The following is a 24,401-nucleotide window of genomic DNA, read 5'->3' as shown; positions in this document are numbered from 1 at the left end:
AGCCTAATCTAAACAAGCGGGCTGTGTCATGATATGAATCACTGAACGTTGTTACAACGTTAATCTTCATACTCTTCCTGTGTAAAGATGGATGACGAGGCCTCTCTATTACCACGCAAACTGCAAGCTGCTCTGGAGCAATCTCTTGAACAGAGAAACGACATCATCAATCAAGACTCCGACAGCGAATCAGATGAAGGTGAAAAGCCTGAAGTTTTGGCCTTGCCCATCTGTTTTCAATGGACTCACTGGCTATTTGCATACATGCTCTGACTGTAAAGCAAAACATATGGCTTCACTGTGTTTCATTTCCTATTCAAACTTTGTTTTTTATCCACCATGAACCATATACTGTATCTCATCTTAGATTAATATTTTTTGTTAATGCTTGATAAAATATAAATGGCCAGTTTAGTTGCTCTAGGATATTGAATAATGAATCTTTTTTGATATCCCCTCATTTCACAGAGTGCACCACCTCTTTGAACAGTGTGGTGTCAGAGGCCTTCATCCGCTTTTTCCTGGAGACCATTGGCCACTATTCCCTGTTTCTAACCCAGGGCGAAAGAGGGGAGCGCATCTTCCAGCGCGAAGCCTTCCGCAAGTCGGTGGCTTCTAAGAGCATCCGCAGATTCCTGGGTGTCTTCATGGAGTCTCAGATGTTTGCTGGATTCATCCAGGATAAGGAGATGAGGAAGTATAGGGCTAAAGGTAAATCGTGCTTGGTCAATTAAAGAAAATGGCTTCTCATAAAGCATGATTGCCTATTAGCTTCAGGCCATTATAAGTGTAATTTTGAAACCCACACCCAGCATAATTATACACTACATGTGTGGGTCTTTTTGAGATAGTGGAGGGGTATTAAAATATAAGTCAGATCTTTACTGCCACCCTCTGGTTAACAAAAACAATGCTTTGGACAGAAGCTAAAAAATAAAAATAATGGGTATATTTATTTATTTATTTATCAGGTCTATTTGAGCAGAGAGTGGAACAGTATCTGGAGGAGTTACCAGACACAGAACAGAGTGGAGTCAACAAATTTCTGAAGGGTTTAGGTGAGTACAGCACAGCATTTATGTTTCACATACATATGAAAGGCTGTGTGTCCACCAAAGCGTTTTCAATTGTTTTCATTGTTTCAAAATGGCAGCAGCGTGACGAGCAGCTGAGTGTTTATTTTACACTGAGTGCTGCACGTTTGGCTTTTGTTCTGGTTGCTGAGAGTTAAAAAATGGTCAACTTTGAATAAAATGCAGTGCTTGTCACTGTCACTTTTTACCCAGCCATCCAATCACAGTGGAGAAGGGTTGGGACAAATAACTGAACATATTCTGCTGTTTTTAGAATATACATGTCTCGACCAGATGACTATATTTGAAATCAGATACTAGTAACAACAACAACAACAAAAAACGCGTGCCTAGCGTTTTCATCTGGCAGTTTGGTGGACAGACGGCCTAAGTATCAACCTTCTTTTATGAAAAGGCATATCAGAAATTACGTGATACACTAAAGTTTCATCTTTTTTTCAGGAAATAAAATGAAGTTCCTTCATAAAAAGAACTAAAGAACACTTTATCGTGAAACCAAAAACTGTGGACATTTTCTACAAATGCTACATCTGAAGACCTAACATGGCTAAGTCACGTATGTCCATGTCTGTTGTGTTGACTCTGACGTTCATGTTTTTGTACATATTTATGAAAGTTGTGCTGTTAATCTCACATGTAGCTCTGTTGTTACCTTTCCATGGTACTTGTATATGACACTAGAGAAATAATAGGATGGTACTGAGAGTATGAATGGTTATATTGCAGTATAACCTCCACCCTTAGAGATAGCTGTGCTAAGCTGGATGAGATGTATGAATGGAAACTTGACAGGTGGATGTACAGTGGTTGTGTAGTATTTAACGCTAGAATTTCTCCATGAACTGTATTTTGTACATTTATTAACACATGAAGAGTATAATTACCTTATTTACAGTGTTTAATAAAAAATCAATAAAGCTTTTTCTGTTAATTTCTCAATCTGCATTAATGAACAGCTTTGTTCCAAAATGTTTAGGATCATAGAAGCAGTGGAGTTATTCCCATCCTTTTAGTCTGGCTTTTTTGGTGTTTAAAATAGCAGCAATGAATAATACACTGGGAATGTTTTGAAACTTGACACTTTTTTTTCTATATTAAAGAAACATACACAACTCATTAAATGTGTCCTGTATTGGTGCTCTGTGTACTTCAGTCCATAGCCGGTGTCTGTGGATGATGGAAAGAAAAAAAATCTGCACGTTGGTATTTGTTGGATTAATATGAACTAAAGTGGTTAATCTCAGAGAAAGACATAATAAGCGACATTTGGACAGGCTTTGTTTATTGCATATGCCATTAATGTTATTTTATGCATAACATTTATGCACTAAAATGTATCTTACCTCCAGAAAATTATGAAAATGAACTTTATATAAATACAAATCTTATGAACACAAATATCCAACAAAATTATTCAAAATAATTGTGTTAGATGATGTATATTTAAATATAAATATATCAATATGCAATATTTTTGACTTATTTATGGTTGGTTAAACGTATTTCTGTCTGGTAAATTTTCTCAATCCACTCTCCCTTCACAAAAAAAGTTTATTTTGGGCCCTGTCTGGGCAAGAACAGTCTCAAAAATGTCATCAAAACCACTGAGAGCAAGTGCAGAACTGTCATCTTTCTCCACAAGTGCCACAACAAAGGTGTTTTGTAGCACTACCAAGAAAGAAAAAACAGTTCAGGAAAGCTGTCAGTCAAATGGCTACCAGGAGAGATTTATTTTTGTCGACAAAGTTCAAATCTGTGAAAGAAACTGTAGGAATTATAAAAGCTGTTGAACTAGGTGCCAAATTATAATTACATACAAAATACGAATTACAGTTCAGATACTGTATAGCCTATCCAAGAAACTACCCAAAATATTATTCGTGTGTGTGCTGTAACATGACCACGAATTTGCACTTTTTGGGGTTGATTTTATTTTTTAACCCAATCCAAAAATATATTTATATTTACATAAAAATGCCATTTTATTCCAATTAAAATGATCCTGATAAAACATGTTGAATAAACATCGTTACCTAACCTAACCCTAAGGATACGTGTGATACGAATAATAATATGATTTAATCTGCCAGCACTAGACAAGCAACTGAACGCTTTCTATATTGTCTTGCTGACAGCTCAAATCACTAACATAGTGTGGTAAAAATGGGTAAAAATGTTTTCAATCTATTTCCTCACCTGAAACCTGAGGCAAAGGCGACATCTGCTGGATTGGATGCAGACGACATTTAAAGGTAAAGAACTTTAGTGCGCAACGCAGGGTGCGTATCACGAAAAAAGACGGGAGCTGAAGGACAGGATTGATAATGCGGTCGGTTCCATTACAACTTTGATTGCGTGTGCTAGATATTTTCCACAGATGGCAGATCTACTGGAGTCTACACACTGAAAGTTGTGCATCTCTATAGATGTATGCACGGTTGTGCCTTTGACAGTTGCAGTGCTTAAGCGGTCGAGGAAATAAAATCACAAGCGTTTAAAAAATATAGTCTCCATGGGTGGAAAGACTTTTAAGGATATGGTTATATGAAGCTAGTTTAGACACTGAAGCATTGCTGAAATCGCTATAATCTTCCAGCCGCCGAAGAGGAGGAGGAGGAGGAGGATGCTTTTTGGATTTGTGCCTCTTCAAGAGAAGCAAGGTGCGGTTCAAACTCATTATGTGTGCATGCGTTCATCACTATTTCATTTTCTATCGTCAGTGTGATTATACCAGTGACGCTCTATATTGCACTAGTCTCAAATGTTGCACATATATGAGCAGTTTGTGCAGGATTTTGTGGAGTCCCATCCCATCTGTGAGGTGTGCGAGAAGATTCTCCCAAAAACGCAGAGGTCTATGGTGCGCATTTTTTGACATATTACAACTTAACACATGTGCTTTTGTATCATGTTATTCAACGCGTTCGTTTTAGCAACATTCATTTTTTTTAAAGTGTTTCTGGGGAGTAGACTGTCTTTATTAGGCTATTATTCTTTTTTTGTGTGTGTAAATGGCGCGAAATAAATAATCTTTTAGAGGGCTTGAAATGGAATTATTCCTATTATTTTCTGTCTGTAAAATCCCTTAACAAGAATTTGTTTCACTCAAGAGGTTTTTGCCTCCCATATTGACTCCAATTACATTTATTTACAGGTTAAAATTGCACATATCACAGTAGGATTTATTTCCACATAGCTGAAGAGTTGTCTTATTCAGTGTGCCAATTATACTACAACTTGATTTTTTTTTTTTTTTTTACCGCTATGAAACGGAAACCTCTGCTAAATTATTTAATGTAGCCTGTCCTAACTGCAAAGGTCATCTTTGGGGGGCGCGATCTGTCAGTTCGTGTCTTGCAATGTAAATTGCAGGCTAATTGGGAGCCATTAGCTAAACTTCAGTTAGCCTGTAAAAATATTTGACTAAACTCTGAAAAAGGTGTGTGTGTGTGTGTGTGTTATATTTCTGTAATTCTATAACGTGATCCTCACTGACTTGTCGTGCATCGCCGAAGTATACAACTCGTAATGGATCGTAATGGACAGCGCATGCGCATCGTAGTGTTGTTATGGTTGGATCCTCCTTTGGTCGAACGAACTTTTAGTTGGCGTCTAATTTTGGTTCTGGCTTGCAACTTTTTGCCATTTTTATTATTATTTATTATTATACTTTATCCCTTCTTGTGGGGAAAAAATATAACTGTATGAAAATGTCCATTTACTAAGACGTTTTTACTTCCTTTGTTCTGGATTACTGTTAAAAAACCCACCCTGGCCCATAATTCACATCTTATAATCTATAGCCTGTGTATGAATATATAGCCTAACTTTTTTTTTAGCACACTGTGCTAATGTGCGGTGTTTATTCTGCAATAGCTTGTGGTTGCTTATCATAGTCATTTTCAGTGGCTATGCTTATCTCTGCTTATCACTGTACAGCATCATAATATAAGATAGATATCTCTGCATTCATAACATTTTATCTCAGATGGTTTATTATTTTTATGTAAATTTTCTTCTGTTATGTTTTCAGTGTTACCACTTCCTTTTCACCTATTACAAGGATATTGGCAAAGTCATTTTCCCCTATTAATAAGATTCACTTTTATATTACATTTGCAACTATCTGCAACTATCCAGTGCATGAAAACATTCCATACTGTACAGTAGGTTTCCCTATGAAGTAACCTTTCAAGTGTGTGCTTGAAGAGCGCCCCCCCCCCCCCCCCCCCCCCATTTTCGCACTAAATCATGTGACTTTGACAGTCGTTTGGCTATTTGTAGCTTGTTTAATGGCACATCACATCATTTCAATATGCTACAATTAAATGTCCTGTCTCACTAGACAAATGTCTTTGCATATTTACACATGACAAGGAAATAATCATCTCAGAGGCCCAATGGTAATTTAAACATCAGATTGAGTTTGTATCACTTATATAAAGGATATATTACTTTCTTTCAAATAACCAATGAGTGTCTTAAGACTTCAATCTGCAAACCGATAATTGGCTAATATAAGTATTCACTTGTAATGAGCGAAGACATAATGAATTGAATGATCTGTAGTGAGACATTACCATCTGCTATGGGCAAATCTGCCATGATCTCATAACCATTGATGTTAATGGATGTTACTAAGGTGTTCTTCCAGGGGAGGAACCTCCTCTCAAGTTTCTATTAATGTACTTTCTCTAGAGATGGCTGTGCTTGCTCAGGCAGAAGGATACTCGTGCTGAATTCACTTACTGGAGAAAAGGAGCTATCTCTGGCAGTAAGAAAGAGAGAGAGAGGAAGCGTGAGCTTTTTGTTTTAAAAGCCAAGTGGAGTGGCTCGGAAGGCAAGACGGGAGACGCAGGCACGCCTGTCTGCCCGAAGAACAAGAGAAAGACTGGCTGGGTAGACTAATTGTGTTTTAAAGTGGGTCTGTGGGTACACAATGGGGAATCGGATGGTTTTAAGCTCCCATGAGCAGCTCTAGAGGAAGAGAGAGTTGTCAGATTTGTAGGTCAGGCTGCAGGGGTTGTTGTCAGGCAGACTCACGGTGGTTTCTTAGTGGGGATCTGCACGACACCGATGTCAGTTCGGGTTACGTACGGTTTCATTAGTTTACGCCAATCCCCTTTTGCCCGCCCATCTGCCTTTTTCCACTTTATGCATTGGTTGTTGAACATCTCCTACCTGTGAAAGATTTTGAAGAAGTCATGCCTCAAAATTCTTTCGAGAAGATGAAGTGTGATACGATCCTAATTGATTTCACGCTTTGCAGGGCATTGTGCGAGCACATCTCAATTCCCATCTTCTCCTGGAGAAGGCTGACCCGGTTTCAGCGTGTTACGTGGGAGCGGGTCCTGTCCGGAGGGACCTGTCCCTTACTAGTGCTGATCTAAGGAAGTGAGGAAGGAGGGCACCAACGTGTGTTCCCTCATCCCCGATCCATCTCACACCCTTCGCATGCAATTCTCTTAAATATTGTAGGTCATCTGGCACCTCTCCCCTTCCATTTTTGGCAACAAGGGCTGCCGGGGATATTTTGTCCCAGAAAAAAAAATAATTATCAGCCCTCCCTAATTCCCAATTATTATGAACAGGCTTATTTAAGAAGAAAGATCATGGTGGCTGTCAGAGGGAAGGATTCGGGATTCGAGCTGCTGCAGGAAGCCAATGAGGAGAGCTACGCGCCGGCCACGGCTGAGGGCACACGAGGAGGAGCGCTCAGGAGTCTACTCCACTGGGGTTAAAGTGTGCAGTGTGCACTACTTCCTGCCGCAGGTAGAGCTGTCACAGTGTGGTGTGGAGCTCTAGCTGTGTCAGAGGCTTGCCGTGTCCTTGCCTCATTGCTGCGAGAGCTGCTCGGCTGGATATCGCAATCTTTCTCACGCTCTCACCGAGGAATCTGGACCCCGCCACCCACCATGGAGAAGGTAAGACGGCAAATGCATTGCATTTTCAGGGCGATTTGGAGAGTTTGATAATGCAACATTTGAATTGTCTTTGGTTTGACACTGAGGTAATCAGCAAACTGCGGCTTCTTGTGACACACAGATGTCGCATAGTATGTGATTGTTTCGCTGGGTTTGCTTTTTGGGAATACTGCGGAATGTAAATGTGAATATTTTTGGCATCCTTTGAACGGGCAGCTTTGCTCTCATTAAAGTGTGGGGTGCAGAATGAATGCTTTATGTTGTTTTTCATGACAACAATGCTTGGTTTATAAATATTAAGTCCCAGTAGATATATCCGGTGGTTTAAAGTTATAATTCACCCAAAAAATCAAACCTACATGACTTTCTTTCTTCTGTAGAGCACAAAAGAAGATATTTTGAAAAAAACAGTATTGACTAACTAACAAAAAAACAATTCTTTTGATATTTACAGATGCTACTTGAGCTACTACTTGCTATATCAAGACTCCCACTCACTTGAGGCTGACAGATGTGTCAGCAAATCTCATTCTATCAGAAAACAAAAGAATGATTATCAATGTATCTGCTTGTGCTTCAGTGCTGTTCCGAGTGTTCAGAGCCCCGGATGGCACAGAGCTTGTGCACCTTCTGCAACAAGTGGCTGTGCTTCCAGTGCACAGACCTGCACCAGCATGAGAGAGTCTCCACTCAACCCTCTGATCTGCAGCACCAGCCGCTAGACCCTCCATCACCCTCTGAAATAGGCAAGACATCTGTAATTACTTTCCTCTTTTAGCTTCGGTTGGCTGTTTGCTTGCACATTTTTGCTCTTAGCCACCGGACATTATCAGCTCTGCAGCATATTTTTCTAACCCCTCTTCTTTAACACAATGAATAATGCATTTTATAATAAGTGTGAATAATTATCCTGTGATGTATTGTAGTGGTGTATTTTTTATGTGACCTAGTTTCTAAAACTGATTCTCTCTCAGAAAACGCAGCACAAATTTGGCCAGCTTGTCCTATACTAGCTTCCTTTCATCGATACTCTTGAGCTTTTTCGTGAGACTCTCTGAAATCCACTAAACATATGATAACGACACCACAAGTCCTCACAAAAAAAACAAGAGAAGGAGTGATAAAGTGACAAAAAGAATGACAGAAAAGAAAGATGAGAGAGAGATAGAGAGTGTGAGAGAAACAGAAGTGCGGGTGTGAAGCAGGATGTGGTCGGTCACCAGTATGCACTGAGGCAGTGGGAGCTTTTCAGTGTTGGAGCCTGTGGTCTCATACTTTAACACCCTCTCTCCCTGTGCAATGTGTCAGTGTGTCTCTGTCTACCCTATACTGTCACAGCATCAGCCAGCCGGCGCTTCTGATGGACAGGCTGTAGATCCAGTGTGACAGGTGCTGTCACTGAGGTCCTTCATTTCTAATGGAGTTCTGCATTCTGCCTGACTAACTCTCTCAGGTTGCAGAATTATATATGCAAAGTTCAATGGAACGGAAATGAGAATGTTTGATTTATTTGTTTATGCCGTTTGCTTCAGCCCAGGTTCAAGTAGATGTGTGTATTCAAACAAAATATTTTCTGGATAGACATCTTTGGTAGAGTTTTGTGGTTTTATGTGCAGAGCTGACAAAAGCAGGTGAATCTAGTTTATATTTTCACAATAAAAAAATTATTGGAAACATTATTATTTTTTCATGTTTTTTTTAAAGAAGTCTCTTATGCTCATCAAGCCTGCATTTATTTGATCAAAAATACAGAAAAAAAAACAGTAAAACTGAAATATTACAATTATACTTTAAAATATAATTTATTTCTATGATGCAAAGCTGAATTTTCATCACTCATTACTCCAGTCTTCAGTGTCACATGATCCTTCAGAAATCATTCTAATATGCTGATTTATTATCATGTTTATCATTATCACAAAATCTTTAGTAACAATATACAGTACTGTTCAAAAGTTTGGGGTCAGTCATTTTTTTCTTTCTTTTTTGAAATTCTATTCAGCAAGGACATATTTTTAGAAAAGTGCTTTTTTAAAAACTTTTTATTCATCAATAAATCCTGAAAAAAGTATCACAGGTTCCCCAAAAAATATTAAGCAGCACAACTGTTTCCAACAATGATAATAACTGAGTATCAAATAAGCATATTAGAATGATTTCTGAAAGATCATGTCACACTGAAGGCTGGAGTAATGGATGATAAAAATTCAGCTTTTGATATTTTATATTCAGAAACAAATTATATTTTAAAGTATATTAAAATAGAAAACCATTATTTTAAATTGTTTTAATAATATTTTAATTTAATTGTATATTATTGTAATATTATTTTAATTTTAATATTATTTTAATTATTTTTAATAATATATTATTTTAATTATTTGAATAATATTTCACAATATCACTGTTTTTTCTGTATTTTTGATCAAATAAATAAATGCAGCCGTGATGAGCAAGAGACTTCTTGATGAGCATTTTAAAAATAGTAATGTTTCCAAACTTTTGACTGGTACTGTAAAATGTACATGTAAATAAAAAATATATTTATATATTCATTTAAGCAAAACAAAAAGAATTATAATTTTATTTATTGGAAAAACAAAATAATTATAATTACTTCAAATAAAATAAAATGGTCTAAGCCCTGTCTGTGTGGGTACCCAGCTAACAGGGAACTTTCTCCCACTTTAGTTAACATTGTGGCAAGGTCCTCTTAAAGTTATGAACAAACATTCTTCCAATAATGTTAAAAAAAGGGATCTTTTCTTTAATAATATTCTCACAAAGTTAACACAAAAACATTATTTATACATCGTTCATAGAACGTTTTTACCTGAAAGGTTAAGATGGTTCACTTAGCATTTTTTTTAAAAATGTTTGTACTTCATGTTTAGAGAACATTCAAAAGTAACTTTCCCATTATATTTGCAAATGGTAAAATGGAATGTTCCCTTAATTTTCGCATAGCCAAGATTTTCTTTTTTTATATACATTTTAAAACTGGATGTTTTGCACGGTTAGAGAACATTCAGAAATAACGCTCTTATAACTGAATGGGAATGTCAGCAAAATGTTCTTAGAACATCTTTTAGTTAGTTGGGTAGTTTGTCCAGTGTCCAATGTCAGGGCATTGTCACGGCAGTGCTGGATGTATTTCAGAAATGTGGGCCATTCTAAAGGCACATGTAAAAACAGTATCTCTTCTTTATTTGGTTCTTCGAATGCAACTTAATTATTAAAATGATTTAAAAATAGAATAAAAAAAAAAGTGTATGTAGTTTATATGATCATGACATTCTGATCTGATGGTTTTTAAATGTCCAGTGCTGGGTTTGTGTCAGAAATGTGGGCCATTCTGAAGGTACACGTGATAGCAGTATCTGTTACTTTATTTGGCTCTTCAAAAGCACATGTAGAGTTACATTCCTCGTATTGGCAGGGCTTTTAATGAGACATTAACTGATTGATCAAAGCTCTGCTGTGTTCCATTTTTGTCTGTTTTTTCTTTTGCTGGAAAAAAAATGCATTTATACGTCCAGAAATATTTATAAGCGTTTTGATGTGCTTTGTTTTTCCACTAAAAATAAATGAAGCTAGCATAGAGAGTGACTCACAGAGGCCAACAAGGTCTTTCTGCATTTTCTCATTGACTCTGCATCGGTCAAAATGATTTGAACATACTTAAAACCTCATTAAACCTCTAAGAGATTCCACATGCTTATATTAACACATTTGTTTTCATGCATTTTTCAATCGTACGTTTGTAATATTTCTTTTTGATTTGTGATTCTTGATTACAGATAATGTGGTCTTAATGGGCATCATCTAATTAGCTCTCATTCCCTCTTCTCTGTTGTGTTGCGCGTCTCAGGAGCCGGTTGCTGCGGGCATGCTGTTGTCATGTGTCCTCTCCATAAACAGGAGCCTCTGGAACTCCTGTGTGAAACGTGCGACCTCATGGCCTGCAGCATCTGTCACCTGTCCACCCACAAAGACCACCGGTATGCGTAGAGGACAAATACCCACTGACATGCATGCCTACGTTCACGATGCACTTGTACACATGCAAGCGCTTGCAGACTCTCTCTCTCTCTCTCTCTCTCTCATACGTCTTTCTAAACACATGCACAAAGATGCAGACTGAACAGATGGCCTCTTTCTCACGTATCAACAACTATATGCATGTTGTGTGTAAACTTTAAAAGTCAAAGGTGTTTTACTTGCTGTTGGTTTCTTGTCTTTAGGCTGGTGCATGTTGGGAAAGCTCTGCAAGACCAGCGCTGGCTCCTGCAGAACCTCATGGCCCGAGTGGAAGAGAAAAGATCTACTGTGGAGAGCACCGCCAAACAGATCCAGGGCAGGTGGGACGATACCTCATCTATTCCACCTCCTTGATGCTGCTAATGTTAGCGTTAATGCTAGTTAAGCAAAGCGTGTCCATTACTCATCTAAAACGTGAACAGACAAGCATAGATTAAATGAAGCATAATGGTATTAACAAGATCCATTACTTCCTTTGAATGATTTCAGCAGATGCTTAAGCATCCAGATGTGCTGGCCATATCGGTTTGTTTATCCTCGCTTAGCCATCTCGCTGTTCATTTTTCTTTCCGTTTGTCCAGGCTCCACGGTGTAAAGATCACCCAGAGGAAGGCAGAGAACCAGATAAAAATGGCAAAGATGATTATGATGAACGAGCTTAACAAACGGGCCAACCTATTAATAGAACAACTGGAGGTAATTACTTTTTCCCCTCGTTTCCCTCTCCGTCTTTCCAAACGTATTCATCTCCAAACATCCAGCTGACTGTGGATGTACTGGTGATGGAGCGTGCGGAACAGAACGTCTTCAGAGCGAATCATGCAAAATAGGCAGATTCCGCCAAGTAGTGACATATCCAAACAGATGGGGATCTTGGGAAAAGTGATGAGGGGATCCATGTTTTTGTCGTTGTCTTCCGGTGCAGAGTATCTCCAGTGATTTCAAGCAACGTCTGGAGGACCAGCTGCAGGGGGCCATTGAACTGTGCAGCCAGCTGGAGCATGTGCAGAACTTCATTACCTGGGCTACGGCCCACCACAGACGCAATCCGCTGCTATTCAGCAAAGAGCTGGTAGGATTTTCTCAACGTCCAAGTGGGCTTTAGATGTTAAGATTCTTGGCAGCTGCCTGCTATGTTTCTGGCAGGTCTCAAAAAGATGCCAGCACAATTAGTTTAAAGTAGCCTCACCTCTTTTTGCTGCTGCATTTAGATCTCTTAGAGTTAGCCTTAATCATGCTCTCACCGACTTAAAAATAGAGACAGTGCTTCAGAGTTTCAGTTTCATTGCCAGAATTGCATGCAATATTTATAACCCAGTGTCTTTGTAATCATGAGGTTTGATCTATAATTCATTTGTCAGATTGCTCTTCAGATGCAGCAATTACTGGAGCCACTGATGCTCTCAGAGGCTTGGACCCCATTGAAAATCAAGTTTAACTGGGATGCCAGCTTCTGGACCAAGCAGATGTCCACTTTAGGTAAACTGAAAAGGCCTATCACAATGCAGAATGCAAATACCATGATTGATGACATCATCACTTCCATTCATTTGGAATGGAGAACATTCTAACAATGTCAAATGGACAATTTTAAATGATCATACATTTTAATCTTTAAATGTTGTCAAAAATAGCTTTTGAAAATAAAAATAAAATACTTTTTTTTAGTATTTTTTAAAAATATTACATATTTTGTTTTAGGTTTGTGTTTGGATGAAAATATCCTCTAAAGGGGTGGTATTATGCCCTTTTCACAAGATGTAAAATAAATATCTGATGTCCCCAGAGTGTGTATGTGAAGCTTTAGCTCAAAATACCCCACAGATATTTTTATATAGCTTGTTAAAATTGTCACTTTTTGAGGGTGAACAAAAACGCACCGTTTTTATGTCTGTCCCTTTAAATGCAAATGAGCTGCTGCTCCCGACACAGGGGGCGGAGCTTCAAGAGCTTGCGTCCTTTTACACAGACACGCATGAAAATTTAAAAAACTTTTAGCCTTTTATTTTCAAACCGGAATCAGAAAGATGGAGAGACTCAAGAAGGAGTGAAAACATGTAGACAACATTTCTGAATGGTTAGTTGATGAATTTATGTAGGTTATGTGTAGTAATCTTCTAGTCATTGATTAGCATATTCTGTCTTGATAATCTATAAATTGTGTTCAGGGGGCGGGGTTTATGTAAATATTGGGGTTGATGATGTCACTAACCCGGGAGGAATGTTGTGTAGTCCCTACCAGCCGTTTGTTGTAGTCCTTAAAAAGCAATTTCTTTAAAATAAAATATCTCCCTTTGCTTTGAACTTTGAGCTTTGTAACTTTGTAACTTTGGAGATGTTGTTTATGCTCAAACAGCAATATTACACACTAACTAAAGTTAAAAAAGTGAAGTCATAATCAACCACCCCTATAAGTTTTGCGAATATTTTGTCATGTTCGTTTGTCAATTTTACTAAAGTTACATTTAATTTCACTCATCAAAAATAACATTTTAGTTGATGAGAGTGCAAAGTTAAACCAAATGTTCAAACAGTTTATACAGTATATAGATTTAAACATGTACCTGTATCATATATTCATCAATAGTATGTTTTAATTAAAATCATTATAATTATAAATAATGTCCATTTTTCATTTAGTCTTTGTTATCAATGATAATAATTTTATATTTAAATTGTATATAAAAACTTTGTTAACGCTTTTGTCAGTAATACAAGATTAACATTGGTGGAGAAGAAAGTTGAAATGTCTGAGTGACAATCATTGTAATGATTCCTCCTTGCTTTAGGTCAGCTGGTCGTTGAAGGCGGAAGTCGTTCATACTCAGAGGTCGTGGGTCATCCCAGTATCCTGCGACCCCAGCCTGTCCCATGCATAGCAATGCCTCCTCTGTGCCATGCGGTGCGGGAACCTGGCTGTGCCTACCAGACCTTCTGCCAGCCCCAGCTCTGCTGCCTTCACTGCAGACCTACTCAATCCGTCCCTTTGGATAAATTCCCTGCCCCGTGTCCTCAAGCCACCAGGCGGAGCTCCCCACCGTCCCTTCACAGCTGTTGGGAGTCTGATGCATCTGTCCCCATGCATCCAACTGGTGCCCAGCCTATACAGCAGTCCACCTCTCACCCTGGATCTGACCTCGTCCAGCATGAATCCAGCTCTGCTTTGCCTCGGCAGCCTGTCGGATCCAACAACCACCCGCTGCCCGAGCCGCCCCCTGCTAATTCCAACCAGACTGTCATGGATGGGAGAAACTGTGCACCAGACCAGTCTCCTAACCGAAGAGGGCAAACATCTGCACCTGAAGCAGACACAAGGCAAGAGGCATCACCAGACAGAGAGCTCCCACAGGTCCACAACCAGGCTCGAGTGCAGACGACCACAGAAACCAGCAACCGGCCCATGGTTGAACTGCAGCCTATCGTTGCTCGCGTCGATGATGACAGGGTTAGTTTCATTAATGTGTCTGTGTTTATTTGTACTGTGCAAAAGCAATACCTTTGCTCACGGTGTGCTCAACACTGACCACAATCCTCAGGCCTGGTGCTCTTTAGTGCTTGCAAAGGTTGCATGTCAACCGTGCTGTTTACTGGTCCACACCACAAGTCCTAGCAGATGAAAGACCATTGAGCAGCACTGCAAATGTGCTGAGGCATTGAAGAGGGCTGCAGTGTGGGGTCCTTACAGTATAATGACTTTTGGTAGTTGATTTATTTATATTTTATCACGATGTTAGGTTCAAATTTATATTTTAAAAGTATACATTTTAGGTGATGTCACTGAAGGGCCATCTTTTTCTTTTTAGTGCTCATTTCAATTGTCCTTTACAGATATTCCATGTAGTCTCTCTATGACAGTGGTTCTAAGCTCAGGGGCCAACTTCTAAGGCGGCCTCAAGATGACTTAAAATAATTTAAATGAAGAAAAAACAAGCATTAAAGTAAGCGATTAAATTAAAACTCCTAAACACTATAGATATTTTTTCATTACTGTTCCTTTAAAGAACCAGGGTTACCACACTGTCTTGGAAAAAAACCTAGGTAGCCTATTTATAAAGTATGATTTCTAGACCTGGAAAAATCAAATCTATTAATAAAATCTTTGGGCATTTTTATACATTTTATGAATATACATTTTGTTGTATCCTCCAATGGACATTCTACTGACTATAAGTAACTTTGCAACTACATGTCAACTTATTCTAACCCTAACCCTACCAGTCTACTAATAATCTACTAACAATCTAATGAGAGTTAGTAGACATGTAGGTGCAACTTTACTTATAGTCAACAGAATGTGTTAAAGGGACCATCAAAATAAAGTGAAACCGATTTTTTTATATATATATTGAATTACTATACTGTATATAGTTTGTTTGTTTGTATATATAGTCTATACGTAGTTTGCTATTTCAACTCAAACATAGTGTTTTGCTGTGCTTGTGCTTTAAGTGTATTTGGTGTGGGTGAGAGCATGAGAGCATGAGAACAGTGAACCTGACATCACAATGGGCTTCACCACCGAATATTAATTTAAAAAAGAGGAAATTGAATCATTCCAGGCAGTATCATTTATATTTATGCAGCTGTAAGTGTTCATCTTGGCAGCTGCAGATAGCACCTCTGCAAGCAGATGGTGAGACATAAGTGAGGACAACTGTGGTGTGAGCTCACAAACAATTAAGACCACACAATAGCGCACACACATCCAGACTCACTCTGCTCAGCAACCGCTCCTCGAGCTGTATTGGATGAGAACCAAATCAGGCTATAGAAGTTATTATTAGATCTCTTGATGTCAGTATTTTGATACATTTTCCTAAGACAAACACCAATCAAAATCAGTTTTCCTGTAAGATTTGGCACTCCAGAGGCAAATTAGTGTAATATTTATTTTTTTATGTATCATCTTCAGCCCATAACTGTGACATGATTAAAGGGAGGGAAAAAGCGCTTGGGTGCAACCACATATTTACTTAACCTGGCATTAATGAGAAGCTAGGGGAATTGAAGGAGCCGGCTGTTGCATTTTTCTTCATCTCGCTGTAGAGCCCACACGATTACCTCTAAAGTCTCTGAGACCTCCTACTTTCTCTCTGCACCCACACATGCTTGCAAGACACTCTCCACAGCTTGATTCATTCCACCCTCTCCTCCTCGGCTTCTATCAGGTGAGTGTTTTTAATCCTGAGGTAATTATTATAGAAAGGCAAGGAAGAAAAAAAACAAGAGAGGGCTAAGCGACAGCTGGAGGAGGGGCTTCGTCGAGAGCACGGGCTGCTGCCTCTGACTCTGACATTTGTCGTGTTAGCGAAGGATGCAGTCGCTTGGGCTTTTCTAGAACTTTGCGCATTAGTCAAATTATGACAAGAGAAGAAGAGGGCCGTGGAGGAGAGAAAGTCTAATCTCTGATGTGTTAATGCTGCTTATTCAAAGAAGCCTTTTCGTGCCCCAGATGTGGGATTTACATACGATAATTGGTGCTGTAACTAAGTAATATATTATCAGGAGAATTAGTTTGTACTTTTCTCTCCATTTGATAGATGTGGGCTTGTTATTGTTCTTTCTTTTGCTCCAAACTAGCTACTGTGCATTGTCACACTCAAGGTTGTTGTTCCTTACCTCCCTGTCATCTGTTGACACTGTTGCTATGGTTGTAGTGTGCTGCATACGCTGTCGAGATCACTTTTAGCCTAGTGCTGCGCTAATGAGAGTTTGTCTCTCTTCCGTAGAGATCCTTGGCGCTAGAGATGTACGCGCTGGCTCAAGGCCGGGGAGGTGACCACCAGAGCCGCTCCGGTTCGAAGAGGGCGACCCGGTCTCAGAGCACTGCGGTAGGACCCCGAGGACCTCGTAAAAGGCTTTGTAAAGACAGGCCGGCCAGGGCTGCTCACAGCCTGGCAGCAGTGGCTGGGGACCAGGGATGCACAACGCAGCAGGTAAACTTTCTATATACGTGGCGAGACAGAGACATTTAGATATTAATGCAGTGGTTCTTAACCAGGGGGCCTCAGCAAACTTCCAAGGACTCAAGATGATGATTAAAAATGTTTTAAAATAAGGCAAAACAAGATTTAAAATAAGCTAAAACAACTAACAACTAAAAAATAGATTTTTTTTTAGTTACATATTTTAATCTATGTACACTTCTAATTGCCATAAATGAAAGGAAAAAAAATCCATAAATTAAAAAACCAGTGCACACAGATCTATTACTTGCCTTGGAGTCAAAAAGGTTGAGAACCACTTCATTAGTGGGTTTTGTCCCAGAGCTCAGCATTGTTTCTTGAGGTTCTGAAATTTCCAAGGCTTGTAGCGTCCATGTTTAAAATTACCTGTATACTCTAAAGGGTAAGAATTAGGAATGCAAATTCTGGGCTTAAACTGAAAATTCTGGATGCACTTCTGGAAAACCGAAACCGAAAATTACTTTTTCTTAATAATTATTCATTTCTAAATTATTATTATTTTATTTTTTTGTATTGTGTTAATATTAGACTTTTTAATAAAATTCAATAATTTAATTTAATCTGAATTAAAAAAATATAAGCCAATAAAATAAAATAACCACACTTTTATTTAAAGTAACACACCAAAATTGGACAGAAAATATATTAAAATTATATTAAATATCAATATATTTTGCTTCTCCGGTAGAGCGTTCGCTTGGGCCGTGAGCGACTGAGCAGAGAGTGCACACACGGAATGGAGCATTGAGCAGACTGGGTGCGGGTGTTCTGACGATTTGTGCACTGTTAGGCCTACCTGCTCGGTCAGAGTCACTTCGAAGTTGTGCATCTTTAGAAGGTTACAAAGTTACTTGCAAAGGTTACAAAGGCTTGCAAAGTTACATAAAACTTCTGAAGGGCGGCATATATTTTCGGCTCATATTTTCAGCTCATATTTTTATCCTTTTTCTCTTTCGGCCAAAAGCCGAAAATGCCATTTTCAGCGGCTGAAATTTCGGTGCATCCCTAGTAAGAATAGTAGACTAATATGAATAATTCACTTTATTAATATTAATAGTAATTGACATTGATGAAATGTCCTGAAGTGCTTTTCATCATGATTCCTTTTTAAGTCCATTTCAAACATCCAGTCTTTGCCATACAGTCCAAAACACCTTTGTTCAAGTGCACACAGATCTATTACTTGCCTTTTAAGGAATAATACAGATGATGTAAATCAAAAGAGATGACTGTTGTCTAGGAAACAGTTCCTTTAAGCTCTTTCTGTTTGAGAACAAATTAGATGCAGCAGCCCACATAACTGATTGTATTCGGTTTAACAAGTTCACTGTTGGCTCACATTCATATTCACTGATTTTGTCTGTATGCTGATGTTGTTACATCACTGCATCCATTACCTGTCAACAGAATGGCAATGTTTATTTTACTGTTTACTTCCTGTATCTCAGCAGGTCTGTGCACGTTTTGATGCTTCTGAGATGATCCCGGGACGTATAAGCAGTCACAATGCGTCCACGCTGACCACCTACAAGTCTGAACCAGGTGAAGAGGCCATTTATCATTTCTAAATAAGCTTCTGTCATGTGTAACTTGCAATATAAATAAATTAAGATATTCTGTAGTGGATTAATCAATCTACATACATTTTTTTCCTGGTTTCAGATAATGTATATGCATATGCCTATGAAAACAGAAGGCTGAATACCAGAAAGAACAGAATGCCTCGAGAGGATCCAGACACCAGGTATAATTGATTGGATGTAACTGGGGCTGCACAATTTGTCTTATAAAAATTGCAATTGCAATTTAAAATGTGATTACAAAAAGCTCCGCGTTTGCTGATCTTGGCCAAAAATGTTGATTATTTATGAAAATGACTGTAAAATAATAAACATATTAATTATTAATATTATTACTAAATAAAAATATTAATGTTACTATTGCAATATTTCACTGTAAAATAAAAATGGATTATTTAAGAAAATATAATAAAATAATAATGCAAATATTTTATTGTACAACTGTAAAATTACAATTTTAATATTTATGGCTGCTTTAATTTCTTGATTTTTAAATGTTACTGCAAACTGAGCCGCTCTGAGACACTGAAAACACCAGGTCATAAAATAACACAGAAATACTAAGTGATAGTGATAATCGCACTAAACCATATCACGATTTCTGTTTTATTTCTATTAATCATGCAGCCCTATAAGTAACATTGCAAATTTGTCTTAGAAAGGTTGAAATGTTTGGGTGTTTTTGTTTGATACAGTGACAAAGAAGCCCCAGATGGTTCTAAGGTTCCAGTTGTGTGTCTTGAGCGACTCAAGATCCTGGTTTCACGACATCCACCACAGAACCATCAGAGCACAGATCTTACTTCTCAGACAGAGTCTGGACTCAAACCTGAAGAAACTGTCTTGAGGGTGCTAGAAAGAGAGGTCACTTCTCAGGTATCACTTCAATGTTGATGAAATGTTTCTCTAAAAGGTTTATATCATCTCATAGTTCATAATAATAATTTTCATGTCCTTGAAGGGAACATTGGATAAGGAATCAGTTCAGCCAGAGGACAGCGTGTCGCCCACAGAGCAGCTATCACCAGAACATCTGCACAGTTGTGAATCATCTGTCTCCCTTGAGGTTTCTCAGCCTCCTGGCCAAGAGTTTTGCAACCTAAACCAAGATCCCGGGGGGATTCTAGCCATCTCCAGTGATTCAGATCCTGTCTTGCAACCTGACACTGAAGAGATACACTTCCCATCTGAACTCAGATCAGTTACAGATTCTGATTTCCAAACTGAATCCACAAGAGAGGCTGAACCAAGTTCAGATGCATATATGGAATCAGAGCTCCTGCAGGAATCAGATCCGAGCGCTGAATCTGAACTGCAAGTCGAATCCGAATCAGATGTCATTTCGGAGCAACCTCCTGAATCGGTGCTCTCGGCTTCTGAACAGGAATTTGAATCGGATCCGGATTCCACAGCCGAAGTGACTGTGAATCTTGAACCTGAGTGTGAATGGGAGGCGGAGCCGCCGGTTGTCCAACCTGCCACTGGCTCTGAGAATGTATCAGAACCTGCTGTTGAGCATCAGCCTGTAGAGGAAAGACCTGAGATAGAGAACGAGGACTTCTGTGCGGTCTGTCTCATCGGAGGAGACCTTCTGTGCTGTGACCGTTGCCCAAAGGTCTTTCACCTGTCATGCCACGTTCCCCCACTCCATAGTTTTCCCATGTAAGCCACTCTCCCTCCTACTTTACGTATCTGCCTTTGTCTTTACTTACCACTGAAACTAACCTTTATCATCTCGGGCTTCCATAGAGGTGACTGGATTTGCACCCTGTGCAGGGACTTGGAGCAACCAGAGGTGGAATATGACTGTGAGAATGTCCAGATGTCCACAGGCACGATGCCATATGGGCTGTCGGCGTGTGACCAGAAGGTAAGTGAAGGGGATGCCAGATCTCATCTGTCTTAGCTCTGATCAATCCTGTGACCTTAGAAATCTGGGAGTCTAAATCCAAAAAAAGTTCCTCCCTCAGGAGATTTACAGTCTGTCTAACAAGTGAAATATCTCTGTTGATGGATGACTTGTCTGTTTGATCACAGAAATGCGAGAAGTTGACGCTGCTGATCCTCAGCAACATTCTCAGTGCTCCGTTCCATGAGCCTGTCAGCCCTCTGGTAATTTTAAAATGAATATCTCATGATTTTATATTTGTAGATGATACTTTTATTACTTTAAATCTGTTCATTTTTTATCTTTATCTATGTACAGGCCCGTCATTATTATCAGATCATCAAGAAACCCATGGATTTGTCTGTCATCCGGAACAGGCTCAGCAGAAACAGCCACACACACTATCTTTCCCCTCAAGAGTTTGTGGCTGATGTCCTGCTCATGTTCAAAAACTGTGCCAAGTTCAACTACGTGAGTGAATTGCATTATTTTTTAATCTACTTCCTTCTAGCCATTAGTGTTGAATATTTAATTTCATAACTGATTCACATTCAAACCACGTGCTGATGTAATGATTATGCATCACTTTTTTAATATCCCGTTTAATTTAGTTTAAATTAAATTCTTAATAGATTAAGCTAAAAAAAAAGCTACACTCATTTGAGTTCATTTTGTGTATTTGCATTGTATAATAAATGAAGTTCTGAACGAAAGTTTGGGAGGAGCTTATCCATCTAATCCTGTCCATCAAATCACAAGAATTTGTAAGTGGCTACTTACAGTTCCTCTCTCTGGCATCTTCTAAATCCATCTTTATTTCTTGTACAATACATTAGCAAAAGTATGTGGCCATGTAGTGACACCAATTACAAATAATCCAATGACTATTACGGAGGGTCGCTGTGAGGAGATTAGGGCGATCGAAGGACAAACAAAAATTATTACGCTCAATTTGGCATGTTTCATTGCGTTATCACAAATTAATACTTTTATTAGGGGCAGGAAATAACTGAGGTGCCCTTGAGCAAGGCGCCTAACCCCCAATCGCTCCCCGGGTGCCACAAGCAAAATGCCTGCCCACTGCTCCGGGTTTGTGTGTCCATGGTTTGCAGTGTGTGTGCACTAACTTGGATGGGTTAGATGCAGAGGACAAATTCCAAATATGTGTTATGGCCTTCACATGTCACTTTACTTTCACTTTCAAAACAATTGACTACAAGCACAACTATGTAATACGCTTAGAAAATATTTGACCGATTTTTAATAATATTTGAATAAAGCGTGAAGATCTCATTTTTTTCTTAGGCTGAATGGTTTTGGTCACTACTGTATATATGTGTGTAAAAAAAAAAAGATATATATATATATATATATATATATATATATATAAATACATATTTTCTAAATAAATATATAATAAAAATATATTCTCTAAAATAATATCAAAATAATATCTTAATCTTAAGTGCGAAACAAGACAAAATACTGATTAAGACAGATATACTGATGCAATTATTTAGTATCATCAAGGTCGTAAGGACCTTATTGCCATTTAGCAGGTTCATGTACTTTAGACTGATATAGTATTAAATATGTATAGGAGTATACTCAGACATATGGTATCTCTAGATCTTAAGAGGACAGATACTGTAGATGCTGACCAAGCTGTTTCTCTCTCTAGCCTGACTCAGAGGTGGCTCAGGCAGGCCACAGTCTACAGTCCTTTTTTACCTCCAAATTGAGTGAGGTGTTCCCAGATCTGACCTGCCCTGTCCAGGAGGAGGAGGACTCCGACATTGAGGATTATGAGGAGCTGGAACAAGCCATGGTGACTGGATTTCCCTGGCCCGAGAGAAGAGAGCAGAGCCACAGAAAGAGGAAGAGGAGGCACTCACTAAACTGGAGGAGAAATCACTATTAGTTGTGCCTCTATTTACATGTACAAAGACATTTGATCCACTTTGAGCTCTGAGTTTTCCATACTGGCTGGATTGCTGTTTTTTTAAGGATTCATGTTGAAAAACAGTATATGCTTTTTTCTGAGGACTAATCTCGCACATTATAATCAGTTCATGTATTATGCTGTTATCTGTAGCTGTGGGTAGGTGTTGATATAAGCCTATATCTCCAGACTTTGCCTAAGGTCTTGCACTAGTATTTATCCCAATGCTTACACTTATATTAAATTGTACAATCAATTTGATAGCTGACTGGTTGCTGGCAACTGCTACTTAGTAAAGATAGATATGCAACATTAATTGGTAATATTATATAATATGTTTGTTCTAAATTTCATTTTTCTTTTTATCCAAAAATCCCTTGTAATGAGGTAATTTTCCCAGCTGTTTAACTGTGATGATTTTATTGACCTGTAGAGGGAGCACTTCATTTAGCCTGTGGCAACACATTAGTTCATATTGGACTTTTTTGGTGGCAGGAGGAGGTGCATAATGTGACCGAATCCCACAACCCCTTTCTAGAATAAAATGGGATATCTTTCAAATGTTTATTGACTAATGAGACAGAAATATCTAATGTTTTCACAGGCGGGTGGGACACTTTTCCATCCAGCATGTTCCTCCATGTGGTTCACAAATAGGTTTGATATTCATATGTCTTCTGAATTTTGTAATACTGGTCTCAATCGCTGGAATTGCTGTGCAGATCATTTGCTATCATTTGCTATCTTTAGCTGGATTGTATTTAGTCTGAAATATATACTGTATGGTGTAAATATGTGATTCAGAGCTTCTTGTTTCCTTTTTCTACACAAACACAACATAGCGGTTCCCTAATGGTTTTAAAATCAGACTTGAAATTAACCTAATTTACAGTCAGTTATGGATGAAATGTTGCTGATTGAACATCAAGACTTTGTCAAATTGAAAGAAAAGCATTACGTGTTGCTGGTGAGTTGGAGTCACTAAAGAAATATCAGAGTGTTTTTTTAAAAGGCCTTTGTTGAATTTTCACCAACTGCCTGCCAGAAGTAAGCTCATTTTATCATAAATTACTCATGCAAGTAATTTTCCAAAAACAACTGTAACTTCTAGCTTTGATTGAAATATACAAAATAAGAGATTAAAACTACATCTGGAGATTTTAAAAATAATTTAAATACCTTTGCTGTGTCAACAGAACCGTTCTTACGGCACCATTTACAATGGAAGGAAATTGACATTTAGACACACAACCTTTAAACACTAAAGACCCTAAAGGTACACAAGGCTTTGTACAAAAGTATATTTATTGTAAAATAGATTTTCCAAAATGTATTATTGGTTTTTATAAGAGTTGGATGGGTTTAAAAGACTCAAATATGTCTGAAACATTAGATAGCCCTATTTTTTTCTTTCTGCAATTCTGTTTGAAGTAAATGGTCCATTTAGGCACTCGAACAGCCCTGACACACTTATGACTCATCCTGGCAAGTGGTACACAAACCCTAGGCCTTATTTGCAAAATGGTCTGTTCTAACAACAATATTTTAATTCAATTTTACTTGCAGGGAACTGATTAAAACATCATGTTAAATTTTAAAACATTATTTGTGAAAATATAGCTCTAAATGCATGCGAGACACAGAACTGCAGTGTTGGTGTTGGCCTGAGCGGAGTGTGTGACTCATTGATGTTCTTTGTGTGAGCATGTGAACACTAATAAGTATGTGAGGGCTTTTACCCGTAGAGCAGAGACTCAATAGAACTCCCTGAGATTCTTGAGGCTGTATTGTTGCATGAGGAGTTCTGACAGATTAATAAAGTCTGGCCATCCAGCACAGAGGCCATAAGCCAAGAAGAGGGCCCTGGATAATTTCATTACAAGTGAAAAACATTCAGATGACATCTCCGCCGGCCACGCTAAATCAATATGAGGTTTTTCCACTTTGTGTTTGATATATGAAAACA

General features: G+C 38.4%; 2 protein-coding genes across 4 annotated transcripts in view; both read left to right on the top strand.

Moving 5' to 3' along the window:
• dennd2b (DENN domain containing 2B) overlaps positions 1-2,208 on the top strand; it is a 64,220-nt gene extending 62,012 nt beyond the window's left edge. For both annotated transcript variants that reach the window (XM_084109149.1, XM_084109150.1), the window contains exons 17-20: positions 88-199; positions 469-711; positions 972-1,058; positions 1,536-2,208. In XM_084109149.1, the coding sequence (XP_083965275.1) occupies positions 88-199; positions 469-711; positions 972-1,058; positions 1,536-1,570 (477 nt within the window). In that variant the 3' untranslated portion in view covers positions 1,571-2,208. The remainder of the gene's footprint in view (positions 1-87; positions 200-468; positions 712-971; positions 1,059-1,535) is intronic.
• A 1,150-nt stretch (positions 2,209-3,358) lies between these two features.
• trim66 (tripartite motif containing 66) lies at positions 3,359-23,234 on the top strand. Of its 2 annotated transcripts, XM_084109151.1 has the most exons (18): positions 3,359-3,754; positions 6,686-7,018; positions 7,599-7,764; positions 10,890-11,019; positions 11,263-11,379; positions 11,641-11,755; positions 11,985-12,131; positions 12,421-12,538; positions 13,849-14,504; positions 16,789-16,995; positions 18,474-18,567; positions 18,688-18,769; positions 19,301-19,481; positions 19,567-20,267; positions 20,355-20,475; positions 20,643-20,717; positions 20,812-20,964; positions 22,175-23,234. In XM_084109151.1, exons 2-18 carry the CDS (start codon positions 7,010-7,012, stop codon positions 22,412-22,414), a joined length of 3,312 nt encoding a protein of 1,103 aa, XP_083965277.1. In that variant the 5' UTR covers positions 3,359-3,754; positions 6,686-7,009; the 3' UTR covers positions 22,415-23,234. The 2 variants fall into 2 exon arrangements, with proteins under 2 accessions (XP_083965277.1, XP_083965278.1); XM_084109152.1 differs by lacking the exon at positions 3,359-3,754 and having other exon boundaries at positions 6,886-7,018; positions 18,477-18,567.
• The last annotated feature ends 1,167 nt before the right edge of the window (positions 23,235-24,401 follow it).

This window comes from Abramis brama (assembly GCF_963993115.1).
Source record: "Abramis brama genome assembly, chromosome: 3".
NCBI lineage: Eukaryota > Metazoa > Chordata > Actinopteri > Cypriniformes > Leuciscidae > Abramis > Abramis brama.
Note: the sequence above shows the minus strand (reverse complement) of the source record. Positions and strands in the feature narration are given on the sequence as shown.